Source organism: Toxotes jaculatrix, chromosome 6 (assembly GCF_017976425.1).
Source record: "Toxotes jaculatrix isolate fToxJac2 chromosome 6, fToxJac2.pri, whole genome shotgun sequence".
Classification (NCBI taxonomy): Eukaryota; Metazoa; Chordata; class Actinopteri; family Toxotidae; genus Toxotes; species Toxotes jaculatrix.
In genome coordinates this window covers 529228-547789 of record NC_054399.1, presented here as the reverse complement: position 1 = coordinate 547789, position 18562 = coordinate 529228, and the positions used below count along the sequence as shown (strand labels likewise).

The 18562-nt window shown below is 42.9% G+C and overlaps 2 protein-coding genes across 4 annotated transcripts in view; one reads left to right on the top strand and one right to left on the bottom strand.

The window, feature by feature from the left end:
• Nucleotides 1-7601, top strand: part of LOC121183702 (pre-B-cell leukemia transcription factor 1) — a 52822-nt gene extending 45221 nt beyond the window's left edge. For 2 of the 3 annotated variants that reach the window (XM_041040881.1, XM_041040879.1), the window contains exons 7-8: nt 2298-2387; nt 4565-7601. In XM_041040881.1, the coding sequence (XP_040896815.1) occupies nt 2298-2344 (47 nt within the window). In that variant the 3' untranslated portion in view covers nt 2345-2387; nt 4565-7601. Of the gene's footprint in view, nt 1-1202; nt 1316-2297; nt 2388-4564 lie in introns of all 3 variants that reach the window. The other variant, XM_041040878.1, reaches the window with a different exon arrangement.
• Nucleotides 7602-15466: 7865 nt separating this feature from the next.
• On the bottom strand, nt 15467-18010 carry med8 (mediator complex subunit 8). The gene is made up of 7 exons (XM_041040479.1): nt 17950-18010; nt 17499-17620; nt 16943-17087; nt 16698-16838; nt 16518-16605; nt 16194-16433; nt 15467-15826 (listed from the first exon to the last, which is right to left on the bottom strand). Exons 1-7 carry the CDS (start codon nt 17953-17955, stop codon nt 15756-15758), a joined length of 813 nt encoding a protein of 270 aa, XP_040896413.1. The 5' UTR covers nt 17956-18010; the 3' UTR covers nt 15467-15755.
• Nucleotides 18011-18562: the final 552 nt, after the last annotated feature.

The following is an 18562-nucleotide window of genomic DNA, read 5'->3' as shown; positions in this document are numbered from 1 at the left end:
TTATTGTCAATAATGTGACAAAAAGACAAAACCAACTATGCTAACTGATCCCGCCAACAAGTGTGTGTGTAGCCAAAGCTTGAAATATCTCCACTGTTCCCATAAACTGTTACAAACACATTAAAAACAATCAATGAGCCGAGCCACTGTACAGGTCGCTTCATTACCATGACCACACACACACAATTTTTATAATATTGATCGAATCCCATATATGCCATTCTGATCATGTAAAACACTGAATGTTTATCAGTCCATAGCTGAAAACAGGCCCCTTTACATCATCAGTAGGAACAGAGTGAACGCTACAGACAGGGAAGGGATCGCAAAATACTGAGAGACAAACACACAAAACACATGGTGATAAATAAAGCAACAAAGCATGCAGAATAATGCCAGACTTATCTTTTATCCAGTATGTTGAGAAATGTCTGTATCTGCTGTCTGGCTGTGAGCCGAATGAGTCTGTGGGTGTTAAATTGGCAAAGGAGGGGAAAATAGCTAGATAGCTGCTAGTTTAGTTAGCTAGTTTATCTCTGTGAAAAGTAAAACGTACCCTTAAGCCACTCTAAAGCTATTTTTTTTTTTTTTACGTTATATCTTGTTTATCAAAGTAGTCACCAAATTACTCCAATTAATAGTTTGTTTTGTTAGAAGGTGTGTTTTTTCACATTTGAAGGAGCTAGGCTAACAGTTCCCCATGGCGTTTCGTAATAAGCTAACGGCAGGCTAAGGTTTAGCCGAGATGTGTTTAGTTTAGCTGCTAAACACATCCCAAGCCTACTTTGTAGTTGACTCTGACATGAAATTGTGTTTGACTCTGGATAAGACAGCAGGTGTATTTCTCATAATGCTGGATTTCTTTTTCTGTCCCTTCTCCTGGTTTTAGCTGTGTCCATTAATAACTTCTTAACAGCACTAATATACAAATTACTTTCTTATTTGTATGTTTGCTGGTAAAAACTTACACTTGACACAGACACCTCTTATGTCGGGTTATAGCTACAGCTTTTCTGTCCTCTTGTGTCCATTGGTTTCATCTTAGCTCTGTAACAGGCGCCATTCCTCGGATCTAACAGCACCTGTCTGGCTGCTAGCTAACCGCATGGTGCTCCTCCAGGCTGCTGCCTGGGTGGGCCAGCTCGCTTACTCTGCTTGCTCTCTGTCTCTCTGTGATTCGACTGCTCCCTCTCTCCTTTCAGGTTCTGCTGGCTCTTTTAACATGTCAAACTCCGGGGATTTGTTCATGAGCGTGCAGTCTCTCAATGGGGACTCGTACCAGGGGGCTCAGGTGGGAGCCAACGTGCAGTCACAGGTAGGGCCCTGAGCAGCACAGCAGATACTGCAAGGACAGGCCCACAGCCTTTCCAACAGACCTTTTTCTTGACTGACTTTTTGTCATACTCAGGTGTAACTATTGAAAGTAATAAGACCGATGCCTATATTGACGTTATGTAGACTGCAGTTGCGAGCTGTTATGAGTGGGGAAAAAAGCTAAGAAGTAATTAGGCTAGCTTCACAGTTTAATTCTAAAATATCTGAAAATTCAGACAGCTGTAATATGTTGTTAGATTACAGGGCAACAGAAGGGCTGTAAATCCACCATCATCTGTTTCCTTTTAATTGTTAACAAACCCCTAGAACTGTAACCCATTAATAAAGCTAATTTGGTCTGTTTACTGAATATGGTGTGAACGCTAGCAGTGGTAACCATCTTGGAACAGTGTGTGAATGCTCCCACAATGCCCCAGAAAATTTGAGGTACTCTTGTTTTTGTTTTTTTGTTTTTCATTTTGCCAACATGCATGAATGTATAATCACGTGTTCTTTGTCTGACACCTTTGCTTGATGACTGAAGTACTTCACATTTCATTTTGCTGTTTGCAAATGTCTTGCTAACCTAAATATTGCTAGCCTGGCTAGCACAAAGCCCTCCTGTTTGTTTATTGTTCCCAGATGAAACAGATTCAGCTTCTTCTCCTATAGATAGCTCACACATCCACTGCAGTGTTTCTGTATCCCCCAAAGGGGAACCAACCCCTTGAGCTTCTTCACAGTCTCAAGGGCAGAATATTTCCCGTGTGTTCACTATGTGAATAGTCCTTTATCTCAACCAGCAAAAAGCAGAACTTTTTTTTTTATCCTAAATGTCCTTTTTGTTTGATTGGACCTTGTCCTCTCCGAGGATATATTTGCAGAAATGTGCTCTGTTGTCTTGTCATCCCTCTCTCTTTTCTCTCGTACATGCCTTGTGTTGGCTCTGACCTTGCTTTGTTTGTTGTTTCTGAATGTTTCAGGTGGATACCCTTCGCCATGTTATCAGTCAGACAGGCGGATACAGTGAAGGACTCACAGCCAACCAGATGTACAGTCCGCAGGGCATCAATGTAAGGATTTTCTTTCTTTCTCTCCCTACCAATTATTTCAAAGCCATAGGGCTCAGAATGCCACTTAGTCAGACTTGTCTCTGCTCTGCTCTGGTCACCTAGCTGATTGGTTCTGTATCGCTCGCGCCACGGGCAGTGCACTGCCCAGCCTATGCTGGCCACGCACATGCAGAGCCACCGTCTGAGCCTGTCATGTACAATCAGGTCTGGCGTAGCACCTGCAGCCACGTATGGTCTGCCATGAGCGAACTGCACAAACAGGTGACACCTCCTGCACTGGACTTTAAATCCCTCTGACCACCTGACCTGTGATTAGCAGCCTTGGGGCCAGAAGTTCCCATTAAAGCCTCCCAGGAGACAACGCTGCTGTCCGGCTAAAAATAAAACCTCGCGCCATTGGAAACAACTCCTCCTGTGCCATAGGGGTGTGTTCCCCTCATGTTTGTCTTATTTTGCAGCAGAGCTCAGGTTTAGAAGAAGGGGGGTGGGTGGGGGGGGGTTGTTAGCTGGCGGCTGCAAACAGTAGGGAAATTCACAGCGACAAGCCGTGTCGTAAAGGGGAAAATCGATAAGACAGACACAAGGAGAGCAGAGTGTGGACTTGGGACAGCAATCCAAGCGCATTGCTCAGATCATGTTCCTGCCCCACTAATGGCCCTGACAGCGAGCCGCGCCGAGAGGACGAGGACGGTCACAGCCGCGGCTGGGTTCCTCCGCTGTTGTCGTCGTGCCTCAGTGGCCATATGATAATCAGATGAAATGCTTCCCATATAAAAACATGTATGTGTATTCAAATAGGTTCCTGGCTGCTCCGAGCGCATCCCACAGCCAGCTGTGCTAACCCTGAGAGGCCGCTAACGTATTCAGGCCCTGTTCTTTCTCAGTCCTTTGACCTCACAGATACGGTTCTCCTTGGACGCCTGCTTGCTCTACCACATCTTACACTGCCACAATATGCTGTGTTATTCACTTTTATACCCTATGAAGAAGTCCTGCAATGCATAATGTAAGAGCAGGATATCTGTCTTCCAGGCTGTTTGCCTGTCATTTATGTAGCAAAGGCTAGTAAGTTCAGAATTTGTGCCTCTTCACTTGTCTTTTTACAGCAGGTGCATTGTTTTGGGTTTTTTTTGTTAATCTTGAATAATGTACACTATAATTCATCAGGGTTTCTCAACCTTCTCTGGCCTGTTTTTGATCCCAGAATTCAGAGCACAAAGGAGGAGAAATAGATTATACTACTGGACTACATTTTAAAGATTTTGTGCTTGTTTTGTTTTTTTTCTTTTTTTGAAGTAAAAATATGTATAAAAATGCCAGTACAGCAGCTTTATAAGTCTCCTGCGACCTGAATTTAATGAATGAAGAGTGGAACAAATAGTAAATAGAAAAACGAAAATGAATAATAAAAAAAGAGTGGACAGTGACTGAGGACATACATAATGCATGCCGTGGATGATTACAGCCATAATTACAATTTTGAAACAGCGTCAACGACGTCAGACACTCTCCAATCTGACCTCTCCACTTCTGATTACACTCTACTGTCTGCTGCTTTCAATAACAGGCTGAAATGAAAGGCTGGAAACCATTTCCAGTTTTTTTGAAGGCTTTAAATTTAACACTAACATCCTAAATGCTGTTTAACAGGCCTGTCTCTGGTTGTGGAGCAGCCCTCCACAGCTGTCAGGGTCATAATTAGTGCATATGACAGTGATTGGACTTGTTTTGTTTCACAGGTCTTTTCTGACAATTTACATATTATTCACATTATTTTAGATGTAAATCACAGCGACAGAAAAAATCTTGTACAACTTGCATTTTCTTGTGTGTATTTTCTTCATTAAATGAATTTGCGTGTGCAGTGTATGATGGGTACAAACTGGAATTCACTCCATTTCATTTATTTTGTGTCTTATTCTGAAATCTTAGCTGTAATTTGAGCTAGGTCGGCTTTTCCTCTAATCCAGGAGACTGTTTGGCTTAAGGCTGTGTGCAGCTGTATGGAGAATAACTCAAGTATCCCAGCATTCCATGCTGCGTTCATACACTACCTTGCCCTCGGGACTTCAATTTATTGTGCCTCACTGTCTGTGACCCAGCTGCACTGAGTAATGAATATGAAAGCGATAGACTCACCACCCCCCTTCCTGTTTCTCTGTGTTTATTTTTCCCAGGCAAACGGTGGCTGGCAGGATGCTCCGACCCCCTCATCAGTGACTTCACCCACAGAAGGACCGGGAAGCGTTCACTCTGACACCTCCAACTGATCCTCCACCCCCTCACTCCACCGTCCTCTGCTTCCTTCCTTCCTCCAGCACTGCACCCCCAGCCACGTCTCCCAAAACGTAATCCCCGACCCACCTGGGACTGAACGTGATGTACTGTATGTAGTCACACTGCGGGACACACTCTGGGGTCTGGGATGACATTTTCACCATTACGAACAAAAATTTCACTTCTCCTATTTGGACCACCACCGCACCGTTAGCAGCCTGCGTAGGGGACTCATGTCCACTCTCACAGTTTGTACAGTTTCCACTTGATGTCCATGTTGCCTCATTGTATTTCTCTTACATTATATATTCACACATTAGGCACAGTTAGCAGCATATCGCCCCATGTCTTGTAAATTGAAATGCTTTCACACTACCTCTTTTCAAAATAACAACAGAGCAAACAACATTTCAGATGCTTCAGTTTTACAAATTTTTATAATTATTGGAATTTTACTGTTCAACACACCACCCTGCCATCACACCTCTGTCTTCATATGTACTCACATGTTTTTGTTTGTCTATAGTGCCAAAGTTCAGCCCTGGAGGTGAATTTTGATAATGTTACGTCACATGTTTTTATGTCACGTCCTTACATTTTTCAAGTCATACTTTGTGAGGTGTTAATATGTTAGTCCAGTAATATTAGTCAGGTAATATCCAAGTATTCAGCCTCAATTTATATAGTTTGTATTCAAAACTTCTACGACAGACAGTGACATATAAGGCATTTTATATTTTATTGCCAGAATAGTAGGTTTTCTGCTCATATGCAGCATAGAAACGCAAAGAATTCACAATTTTTACACAAGCAAATAATAAATTGAGTGTGACTCACAAAGGGAGTTCTGTAGTAGTTCTGTCACACACGTTGGCTGCATCAACGATATTCAAAGAAAAATTGACCTGAAACAGTAAATCGACGACAGCATCAGAAGCATTAAAGCACAATAACACCTAATGATTGAAGTCAAAGGGGAGCATTTGTAAATGTCCAGGAGAAAACAGTACAGGGGAAATTTTAACATATAACTGTAGGAGTCATATATGGAAGAAAGAGTACAAACGGTACATTGTCAAACATCGTCAGTGTGTGTCAGTGAGATCAGTGTAGCCAAATACTGCTGGAAACCAAATCCAGAACCAGATCAGCGTATGGCTTTTCTCTGACTTAACGTTTCATTCATGGAGTTCCATCTGTGTCTCAGTCCTGAGAACGCGATGGGACATTTCGAACAGAATAGGTTTTTGTTTGCTCAAATTAAATTATCCTTCACGATAAGAACTTTTCTACACAATATGCTCCGCGTGCGAGCTGGAAACCATCGCGTGCTCAGGATCAAGGCACGAAGAAAAGCCCACATGCATTCAGAGCCGCACACCCCGTTCACTGAAAACATCAGAGACCGTGTTTGAAGTGGATCAACACTTTGTGCTTTATTTTAAAATGACACTAAACACTCCACATCCATCAACACGAACCGATCCAAAATGTGAAACTAGATTTGTGACTTTTGTTGTATGTACAGTATAGTATGTGGTCTAACATGTATACATGATTACAATAGTCCTCATGAGATATCAGCATTTACATACTTTGATACCAAAAAAATGGCAGAATTTTTCTCCTCTTACATTTGGAATCAGCTTTATCAACATTTTCTTTTCCTCTTTTCATAGGATTATGGATTATTATCTGTGGTACCAGTGAGCAGCTCATAATGCTCTAGTACTCTGTATTCAAAGCCAAAAAATGCAGTTGGAATACATTAGTGTTTATATGAATTAAATGGAAAAATACCCTGATGGCACACAGATCCAGATGATGTTTGGATATATTTTTATGTCTCCATTTTGTGAATAACTCATTATTTTCTGTTTTAGTTTTCATATTATTTTGCTTTGCTACAGGACTATGTTTCTTTTTTTAATGCTACCATTATATGTGAATTAGCTCAAGAATGCTCTATATACAGTATGTAGATATGCACCTTTACTCTTCTTTTACATCTTTGTATTTGGACAGTAGCCAGTTCCTGTTGGATTTCAGGTGAAGTCCTTCCTGTTATTACTCGACCACGGACTCGAGCCTCCCTCCGAGACAGCTACTGTCCAGATGAAGGTGACGTGAAAAGTTAGCGTTAACTTTGCCCTCTGACGTCGTTTTTTGCTCAGCTGACCCGTGACAGAAAACAAAACCCGGTCCTGAGATCCCAACCAGGCACAAAACAGACCAAACAAAACCACAGGAGTTTCTTAGCAGTTGTCAGTGTGTTTGTGTTTATCACACGTATGAAATCATGGATGTTTGGGAGCCACAGTGTGGGAGTCAGCCACGGCGTGATTATACCAAACAAACTCATTTGGATCATTGAGAGCGGCTCCTCTGCTCAGTATGACCGTCGAGGGGCCGTGACACGCAGACCCTGCCTCAGACGTGTCTTCTGAAGTCACTGGAGTGAACTGACAGCACCGGCCATGCACGGCAAACACAAGCATTGTTTTTTTCACCCCATAAAAAAAAGGCTTAACTCTACTTTTCACATCGCCTGTCAAATATTATGGAAGCTTCATGTAATGACGCTTTTTAGTTTTTGAATATAAAAGGAAAAGAGACATGAAAAGAAAAATGAACAATTTGTAAAACATAAAATGTTTTATTTGTTGCATGTCTTTTTGTTCTTCAATAAAATAATGTACTGCAGTGTTTTGAATGTTAACTTCTTTTTTATAAGGATTTCAGAGTGAAATCGTGGAGCCTTTTTCTTGACAGGTTTTAACTTTTAAGATCTCTGCGTATGTAAAAAGATATCAAATGGAAAACTATTGTCTTTTTAATTCCAATCTAAAACCTGTTTTCTGTGGAGAAAAATAGCTGAAAGGTGTAGGTTTTCTGGTCTCTTAATTTGTACTGGCAATGCGTATCCCAAATAAATAGTTTCTTTTGTTGCATAAACTGCAGTTCTGTGGTTTTTCACGTCAGGTTTCATGTGCCACGCTTCCTCCACAAACTTGTGTGCGGTTTCTCCTCCAGACTTTTGTAACAGGGTCAGGGTCAGGAGTCACTGTAGGATACAAGTTTACACGTTGTAGACTTGTCAGTCCAACACCTCTGGATAACATTGCACGTCTCACTTCTAACCATGCTATGGCACGCAGGCGTTCTATCACCACTAACGCAGCGCCGGAGCTCGGCCGAGCTGCCGAGGGTGTGAAGGGGACATTTTCACAGTTTTCAGAGTGAGTGAAAGCTGTGCGCTCCCAGCAGACAGAAACCTCCTCTACCCCCCTACCCTTCCCCACACCCAGCGCTCCCTCCGAGGCATGGTTAATGTGCGTTCCCTGAAAGAGGCGGAATCCACACTTATCTCTCTCCTCCAGATAAACCAGACAGGATGTCTGATTCTGCTCCTCCGATTCATCCCTGCTCTGGAAAAAAAAGAGGAAGGGGTTGAAACATTAACTTGTGGATTAGGAAAAGGCTCCCAGGAGCATCCGAAATCAGAGAGCGTGACAGAGACTGTGGGAGTGACACATGCAAACATGATCAAATGTAATTACATGGGGAAGCCTCCTTGTTTCTATCAAAGAGCTTCTTTTAGCCACTGTTTGAGGACTGAAAGGCAAGAAGTGCTGGACGTGTGTAATTTATTCATGTGCTCCTGCAAACTAAGAGCCATTGTGAGGCTGATTCAGTCATTACATGGTGAAAGGGTGTAAATCCCATTCTGAGTAAAATCAGTGTACGTGCTTTTGAATGTCTGATGCGTGTAACAAACGGGCTGGATAACATGCTACACCATGATAAATGCTACGCAGGGTTTTAAGAAGACTGCACTGATCATTATCCATTTCACACGGTGAGTTTCTGAAGTCTGCGATCCGTGAACCCAGAACGTTACAGTGGAACGCTGCCTCAGAAGATCCCAGTGTTATCTTCTCCTAAAACTTACTCACCCTGAGATTCAGCTGCCATGTGTTTTCTTTAAATAAGAGTCAGTTGGCAGGTGTTCATGTTTTGATCTACAAGCACTGATTTGATGATTTGCAAGTCAAAACTTTCCTCAGTATCGAGGTTAAAAGTGTGTAAATGTGAGTGGATGGTGAAGGACTTCACACAGTGGAAGCACTAAGATCGTTTCATGTTTCAACATGGAATCATCACCTGTTTCCTGCTGAAATATATCCATCTAATGCTGCTGAGGACACTGAGGTCATGTCCTTTGAAACAGAGTTTATTTTCTACAATTTCAGCTGTTCTCCATCAGAAGGCTGACACTGAATAATGTGACAAATAAACAAAAAAAATCCAGATCTTTTAAAATAAAGGTGCTCTGCTGTGGGAATGTAGAGCTCCAGGTGCAGGTTAAAGTCCTGTCGGCAGAATCATTTCAGAAGCAAGCACCATGTTCAGCGCTGTGCTGCCCCACGCCTGTGCCTCCTGCTCTTTCACCCATGGCTTTATGGCCGTCCTTTGTCCCCAGAGGATGAACCTCCTGACTTTTCGTCTAGCGCCACTGTGAAGTTCAGATTTGTGGTTTTGAGTGAAATGTTTCTCTCTAACACTGGTTGCCATGACATTTGGTTCATGCTCCCCTCAGGATGAGCTGTAATACCTCTGGTGATCATTTGGTGCCCCCTAGTGGATTAATCTGACCCTGTCTAAAACAGGAAGTGTTGGTACTGCTAAATAACACTTTCTGACCAGGAAATCATGAGAAAGAACATCCTCACCATTTCTATCTCAAAACTAAGAAGTGCCTCAAACAGGCCACACACAAAGAATTTAGATTTTTATCTAGTTTGGATTTGAAAAATAAAATCTTTATTGATATTTTGCAAAGCAGTAAAAATTCAGTTTTTGCTCCAAACCAAACACAAACATCCGACCTCATCCAACGGAAAAGACAAAAGCACATTATACCATCCTCACTGCTTTATCACATCTGAGCTTTCTCATCACTGGAGTTTCACATCCATCATCCTCAACCAGTCCACAATGCATGTGGCACATACAGCAGGGCGCACATTATATCAATGACAATAACAAGACTCATAAAAAGACTGGCCTTATTCACAACACATAATGTGCATCAGTTACATCAACGGCTGCCAGCACGATACACACACACACATACACACACACACGCGCGCCTGAGGGAAGGGCCACTGAAGCAGATGATGCAAGGTCTGAGGTCTGAGGGCACGATATAATGGAGAGGCTTTGTCTCTGAAGGCCTCTGCATTAATATGGTGAAACAATCCTCATAGATCTTATGTGATTCACGTTACTCATGAAAAGTAAATCTAACTCCACAAACAAAAAGGTTCTGCAGGAATAGGGTCAAGCAATTAGTGGCTGTGGGTGTGTTCCAGTCAGTGCTGCAGATTTCAGATTTGGAAACAGTTCAGTTTGGCAAAGACTTGCCACTGGAAAGCTTCAGTTTCGTGTTGCCTATGCCACCCACAGATCTTTAATGAATTCCTCTGATCCCAACTTTCATAAAGAAGACATTTGGAAAAGATTTCACAGATCAGTGTGTGTCATCTTAGCCTTTCAAGTTATTTCAACCGTGGAGCATTTGAATTAGAGGCTGCAGTATATTTGTGTGTTTGTGGTGTGGGAGTTTAAGGCTGTAAAGTGTTTCTTTATATTTGCCTAAAGCTTCCATAATGAGCAAGATATGGACCATGTTCTTCAGTTATAGGAAAAAACCTTTAAAACGCTGCCAGCAGACACTCTTATTAAAGAAAGGACAAAGTTATCTCTCCAGAACATGAATCAAAAATGAAACAAAAAAAAATATTTAGAGCTGATGATCAAGGACATTTGAACACAGTGCTGTTGCAATAATTATCGCACTCACATCCAACAACAGTGGAAACATCCATGCTGATTCTCGTGCAGCTAATTTGCTCTGGGTTTGTGTCTGTTTTCATCTTTCTAAATGTTTTTGCTGCGTTTGTGGACATGAAGTCATTGGACGTATTTGGTCACTGAAGCGCTTTGACACGATTTTGGTTGTGGAAGGCGTTATATAAATAAAACTGGATTGAAAAAATTGAATTGAATTGTAGTGCGTAGCTTTAGAGGGAAATCCTGTCCTTTCAAAAGATAGCAATGCTGATTGTGTTGTCAGGATGGATTTATGTCCCCTCAGAACTGCCCAGTTACCCCTGCTCTGTGTACCCTGCTATACACTGTATATTGTAATTTAGGAGGCAGCTGTCATATTGAGTTTTCCCATTATCCGCTACGTACAGTGATTCTGGCTGAATGTGACTGTTGCACCTCTCTGTCTGTCTCACACACAACCTGGATTTATCAAATTAATATTCAAATGAGGAGAAGAAAGCGAACGTGGTTTGATAAATATTTTTACTGAATGTGTCTGTGGCAGGTCTTCACACAGTGAAACACTGCTGACCCCTCATGGTCTGAGTGACTGGAGGTGTCTCACAGAGACAGAGAGGAGCAACTCAAAAAAGACTTTCACCCAGTTTAAAACTGGTTAGTCAAACTGGGTAACATGTAAATAAGTTCTAAGACTAATTCTAAATAAATAACCATAAATAATAAATATTAATTTCACGGTCTTTAATGAAGTACATTTTGCTTTCTTGTTTGTCGTACGTATTTATTAACGTCACATCTGTTTCACAGGACCATGAGAAACTTTTCATTCAGCTGTGTGTTACATGTGTGTTAAATTTGGATGACAGATAATGAACTGTGGGTCTGTTTACTGCTGTGTTAAGGATTCAGTGCTGTAATCATTTCTTTGATGAGATGATGAGGAGTACGTTACATATTGTAATGGCTGTGGTTCGGCTCAGGGACAGCCTGTGGTGTCGGGGCAGTGATCGTGGGGCATTACTGCATGTGCCTCCACAGACTGTGAATTAAATCACTACCTGCATCTGCTCTGCTCTGGCAGGTTTTATCAGACTGGATGTTCAGAGAATCAGTGCGCTCTCTACTGAACATGTTGTGAATACATATTTCTGGGATTTTCTGGAGCTTTTGTGCCACATCTTGTGGGCTTCATCAACTGGGATTTTATTTCATAGGGTCACGTATATTCAAAATTTAAATTTTGACTTAAAAAGTATTTTTATTTGCCTAAAATCTTTAAAATCTTAAAATTATTATGATCATAATCATGATCAACTAACTGAAAACTGAAAAATCACAAAATCATTCAATGATCATAAAAATTCAAATTTTCAATTTCCGTTTGCATATTGCATCACGTCATTATGACGCAATGCTCCGCCCTGCACTGAAGTAGATAAGCTGCTTCTGAGTAAAGAAGTATTGATGTAGATTTCTGTATCAGCAGCACTGGGCCTGTGTTTGCTTGGGATCATACTGGATTTTGCAGTAGCGCACACCCCCATTGGTTTCTATAATGGTCTGGCTCAGTTATCACTGGCCAATCATTAGCCAATCAGAGATAGCGACCCACCTGGTTGTTAGGGGGTGGGAGTTAAAACGGGCAGGTGCTGGCCGCGAGGACGCTAGAAACAGGGGGGTACGGAGAGACGCTGGTCGTGAGTTCATTCAAATCTGTGGAATACTGTTATTGATCAGGTGAAGACCCGGGACTTTGAGTCCATGTGTGACCTAATCAAACAGGACGCTGAGTCGCGTGCTGGAGCTGGTTTCAGCTCGTGCTTCAGCTAAACCACGGTACCACTGCGACCACCGCGCGCTGCACCGAGTCCGCCATTACCGCGCCGGTTTGGAGGAGAGGAGAGCGCGTGTGCGCGGAACACAGACTGCCACCGAGTTTCTGAGTGAGTATGGATCAGTGTGAGCACACTGAGGGAAACAGAGCAGGTGTATCAGACCAGGTGTGCCAGAGCAGGTGTGTCAGAGCAGGTGTGCCAGAGCAGGTGTGTCAGAGCAGGTGTGTCGGACCAGGTGTAGCAGCCTGTGAATTTATGTTTCAGATGCTGCAACAGAGGCGCTCGCGAGAGCCACAGACGCCATTTTCTGCTCACGCTCGCGCACACAGCCTCAGTGCGCGTGTCTCCATCGTACGGTTTGGAAACGGCTTTCTGGACTTTCTACGAAAAGTGAGTACACACAACATCCACGATTTCACACGAGCCCCAAACAGCCACAGTTTACGGTGCGCTCGTGCCACCTGGGCTTATTGTTTAAGGTGGAGCTCACCTGGTTCTGTAGTAAATATTCCTTCGGTCTTGGTGGTTTGACATATTTAAATTCTGATGGGATGTCTGGCCGCCGTGCCATAACTTTTCCTCCTACAAAATTTGTTCCTGTCCATCCAAAATGGCGGCCATGTGTCGTCTTTCTATTGGTCGGGCGGTTGTTTGTTTGTTGTTTTGTTGTTGTTCTACAAAATTTCTTCTGGTCCATCCCTCCGACGTGGCTGCTGTCTGTTTGTCTTCAAGATGTATGAGCCAGGTTTTTTTTCTTTAATGCTGTTGTTTGCTCGGCCGCCATGCCAGTCTCTGTCTCTCTCACACACACACACACACACACACACACACACACACACACACACACACACACACACACACACACACACCTGTCTCTCTCCCTCTGATCAGCCTGCTAGGGGCTGATCTGGGGACCCAGCATTGGGGCAGTTTAGGGCCTGTCTCTCTTTGTCTAATATGGTTGATAGGGGGCCCTGAGTTGGGGCCCGTTGGGTCTGTCTCTCTCTAATATGGCTGATTTGGGGACCCTGTGTTGGGTCTGATTTCAGTCTCTCCCTATATATATATTTATACACACACTTTTTTTTTTCACTGTTTCCACGTGTAAATTAGTAAATTCTTTTAATATGTTGATTAGCTTTGCCATTCCCTGGTGATAACTTCTCTAAGATCATAACTGATTCTAAGGACCAAGACGCTGATAATGACTTGCCTGTATTTTGACTGGTTATTGATAATTGGTTTAAATGGAGTTATTGAGAGAACGTTGCTGCTCTGATGTGATGAATTGGTTGTAAATATGTTTCTGATGTTGCTTTCTCCAGCAGTTATTCAGCCCATGGATGATGTTTTATCAATGCATTTAAAATCTGTTTTGGCATCTGAGATACATTTTGTGATATTGAGTAAAATCATTGTTAGCTCAGTACGTTGCTAAGTTTTCCATCAGTAAATGGTGGAGGTACACGGGCAGGTCTGATGTAGATGGATTGGGGATCCTCCAAAGTAAGAGTTGTTGCAGAGCAAGAGCAGGCACAGCTGTCTCTCTCTGTAATAACTCTGTCTCTGTCTCTAACTCTGTAATTAGAACTGTAGTAAAGCTATAGGTGTGCTGTGCTACACACCACACAGTACTGACACAGACACACACACTCACACAATAGCACACCGCACCACTCTCTGGATTTCCCTCAGGGGAACTGTCTGTAGTTTAAATTCTACCATCATGTGTTCTGTTGTGCTGTAAGAGGCCAAATGTCAGCTTCATTCCTGAGTTTACACTTTTGAGGCCTTTCAGTGTAGAACACAGCAAAGTGCCTCAGACGACAGCTTTCTGGGTTTGTTACCTACTCTCCAGGTAACAAACCCAGAAACAAGATCTAACAAAATGATCATAGCACTTTATTATTATTAAATATCTAAAGTCACATAACATTGCTCTTTTGCAACATGCAAATTAAATATCAGTGGAAGCATCTGATAAAAGAAATGCAGTAAAATTAGTAAGATCCTCAGTTTCAGCTCTTCACTGGGGAAATTAAATTGTTAGTGCTTTTGCATATTTCAGGCCATTTACCACAGATCTCATGTTCTTCTGCTTTTGGCCTGTGTTCTCCCACCCAGGCAGCCACATACTTCTTTAATACTGATTTTCTCTGAGTTGAGTGAGTGAGTGAGCATAATTTCTGTCAGAGTAACATTAATGTTGTAATTACTGTTCAGGCTTTTCAAACTCATTACCACACAGGAAATGGTGATTTAACCAGGTGTCACTGACTAAGCTGAACTCTAAAGCAGGAACAAATAACAAAGAGTTCAGAAAACCAAAGTTTCACTGATGTTGCTAATACAGTGTTAAATATGACAGTGAGGTAAAAAGGGTGATAGTTTGGCTGAAGCCTCAGTACACCCTCTGTTTTCTGAGGTTAGCAGGATGTTGCCTGTTAGCTCTTTGTTATAATTTAGACCTCATCCGAAGACACAACTGTGACCTTGTGCAGCTTTGAGCTGTCTCAGCAGAGCGTCTGGCCGTGGTGGCTGACACAGCGAGACGTCTGCCTGTTCGGGGACAGAGGGTGTATGTAGGTCAGCCATGCGCCTGCACGCTGTGACAGCAGCACGGTCACTGTGCTGTGCGGCAGGACAGGGATTGGAGTGGACAGAGAGAGCCGGCGTGGAGAGAGGCCCCTCTCACACGTCAGCACCGATACTTCCACATTTCCCCCCTTAAACACTTTGACATTATCAGGCCACACGGAGCAACGTCCACCCTCATTACTCTCACCTTTGGTTCTGCAGCTAAATGGGCAAAGAGAAGCAGGAGAAGATGAAAATGGGAGAAATACTGAGCAGACATAAGATCTGAAATGCTGGGATGGTCATTTGATGGATCCCGTTCCATCTATGCGAGTGATATAAGACAGTAGTGGTAGTCAATTACAACAAGATTGCCATTTTAACTGGTACAACTGGCAAACCACTGTAACACAGTTTACCTGCAGGATCTAGTGAGTGAGTTATTACTTTATTCAAACAGAATCTTACTCATACTTAGAAGAACATTATTTAAATATGGATTTAAATGTGTTGATGACACAAACAGGACGTGTTTTTAACATGTTTTATTGAAGACGTGTCCGCAGCACAGTTCAAACACAAGCTGCTGTGATCCACCGTGTGATGACATACTGCCATCTGGTGGCTCAGACGCTGCAGCTCAGTGTCAGTTCGGTATAAAAGAAGTTCCACGGCAGTGACAAGGAGCAGCATTTAGTCTGAGAGAACAGGAACAGCTTTTTAGAAGTTAGCAGAGTTCCATGAAAATAACACAGCATCCAAAGGTGACATGTACACACTGTAAATATTAACTGCTGTAGAAACACAGGTTAAAGGAAGGAGCTCATCTGTTGTAGGGATGCATTGAACCAGATGCAGATTTGATGTTTGTCTTGATGCTGCTTGGCATTTTTCCTGAGAGGGAGAGAGATCACAGATTATTGTCCCGAGCTGTTTATGGAAACAGAAACCTGTGTATTAGCAAAAAGCTTGAGGTACATTCAGAGACTGAAATGAAAACAACAGCCTGTACAGTTCAGTGTGGGATCATTCTGACCATATACAATGAACAGCAGCTGTGTTTTAACAGTGAGATGGAGATCGTTGTGTTACTGTCTGCATCCTGTCCCTCCACACACTCCACCATGTGTTTTAATGCTACAGTGGACGTTGTTTCCTTTGCGTTGGCTGTGACTGTGTGTGCTCACATGCTGCTGTGTAATGCAAAGTAACACTCAGAGCAGTCATATGAAATACTAACCCAGCTCTCCATGTCTCCTACCTGGCTGTCCTTGCTGCTGTGGAGCCACAGATCCTCCCATACCTGCTTGCTGACTTGAACCACCACCAATGGTTACTTGCTGTAAGGTAGGACCTCCACTCATCATGGGTCCTTGTCCTGGGTGTCCAGGGGCAACTGGACCTGGAGGCCTGCATTTGGAAAGTCCCTTTCCAAATGCAACTGCTCCAACCAGTGCGTTAGTGTCCGCAGGGTTGAAAGACGATTTGTTCTGTCTCAGTGCTGAGACAGACACAACATAAGTTTATTTACTGAGCAATTTAAAAGGATCCATACTTTAGTAAACACAGTGAACGGGCAACACACCTGCACTTTCTGCATCTCTGTCATCGCGGGGATTGCTCAGCTTCTCCAGCAGACTGGAACACAGCTTATTCAACGCCTGGATTTGTTTCTGATGTGAAAAATATTTGGGGGGGGGGGGGGGGGTTAGTAATGCAAGATACTCATACAGCATCAAACAACTCTGTTCATATTATGACTGACCTGTGCCACCTCAGGGCCAATACGTGCTGCCTCTGCACTCAGCTGCTTCTCCTGCTCCTCCACCTCCGGATCAGGCTTCGTCCGTAAATAGTCCGGTACAATTTCATGGCTGAACACTGGGACACGCTGCTCTGTGACTTTCTGAAGAAGAACAGGCAGCAGTGGTAAACTGTTAGGCCTCAGACAGACAGACACACACACAGACAGACAGACACTTTCAGGCTTTCAGGGTTAAAGATACTCACTGCTAAATCTTCATCTCTGTCTGGAGACAGAAGCAGAGGTATTATAACCTGGTTGCGAAAGGATGGCGTCTTCTCATTCTTGAGCAGTTTATTGATAGTGTTGAGCTGACCAGACAGCAGAGCAAAGTTGTCCAACACCGACGGCCTGAATGACACAAACACACATCACAGCATCTGACTCAGAAACCTAAATCTGACGCTCACATATTTCCTGACACAGACTCTGAAACAGAGCAGAATACACAGTGTCCCTAAAGACGGTGGGCTGTTCATGGCTTCCACCGCACGTCCTCATACAGATGAATATGATAAAAATAACTTTATAAATAATAAATATTACAGTAAATATCAAATATTTCAGGCTGGAGGTCATCCACAGACAGACCCTACATTCAGATACAACTCGGTCTGAATGAGGAGTGTAAGACCTTCACTCATTCATTAAAGTGCACCTGGAGTCACGTGGTTCCGGTTACACTTGTATTTCTATTTGAATTTTGTCCTCAGCTTTAACCACAGCGGAAATGTACTGCCTGTGTCACAGCGCGTCACGTACCATGTTAACCGCTCGTGTTCATTCTCCAGTTTACAAATGAAGCTGTGGAGCGCGTTTTTCACATGAGCCACCCGAGAGAACAGAGACTCCACCGAGGCTTCGAGCTGCTTCTCTTCTCTTTGCTGCGAGAGACAGAACAAACCGCTCAGACCCGAAAACACACTATACACACTGCACACACACTGGACGCACACACACACCCCGCAACGGCACTCTGTGGGAACCACTAACTCACAGCTAACTTTACACAAACGTTAGCTTCATTATGGTAACCTAGCTAAATGCTAACTGACGCTACCTAATCTAGCGAGCTAGCTGCTGCTAGCTTTACATGTAACCGAGTGAAGCAGAAGCACCGTCCGCCGCCAACACGCCACAGAACACACCGGGTGGTAACACAATAAAACAACACACCGACGTTTACAATATACCGACGTTAAATCAGCTTTACCTGCATCGCTGCACTTCAAACTAACGATGAGCTCAAAGTCAACCAGAAACACTTCCGGCTCACTGTTGTCACAATAAAAGCCCTCTGTTAATGGCCCGTTGTTAAATAGTGAAGAACACAGCGTCTTTTACCTGCCACGAAAATTCACGTACCTGAAAAATGCACCTAAAACAGAAGCCTGTGTATATACAAGTACACAAATGCTAACCATAACCCTGCTGGTAGCACTGAGAGCTCACAGAAATATAAAGTTAATAAACTGATTAATAATATGGACCCAACGCCAAAGTCATATTTTGATTTCCGAAACATGGATGCTTAAAAAGGCTGTGCCAAAATAAATAATTAGTGTGAACATTTCTGTATTTGAGAGAAAGGAATATGTTTACATGTAAACACAGGTAATAAGAGTTCAGGCTTAAAACCTAAATCAGACAGATAAGCTGACCACAGTAAAGCACAGTGTGTTTGGGTCTTTGTAAAACTGGGCAGAGGTGATCTGATACTGGATATGTGTAAAAATGTAGATACTCTACATCCTTACTACGAAGGTGCAAAATAAATGCAAATAAATAATTGTGTGTGCTCTGCTCATCACTAGTGTTTACTCAGA

Coding starts and splice junctions, on each gene's coding strand:
- med8 (XM_041040479.1), bottom strand. Junction 16,839..16,942: donor ACAGAGATGAAGATTTAGCA/GTGAGTATCTTT, acceptor GTTCTTCTTCAG/AAAGTCACAGAGCAGCGTGT. Junction 16,606..16,697: donor TTGGCCCTGAGGTGGCACAG/GTCAGTCATAAT, acceptor TTTTCACATCAG/AAACAAATCCAGGCGTTGAA.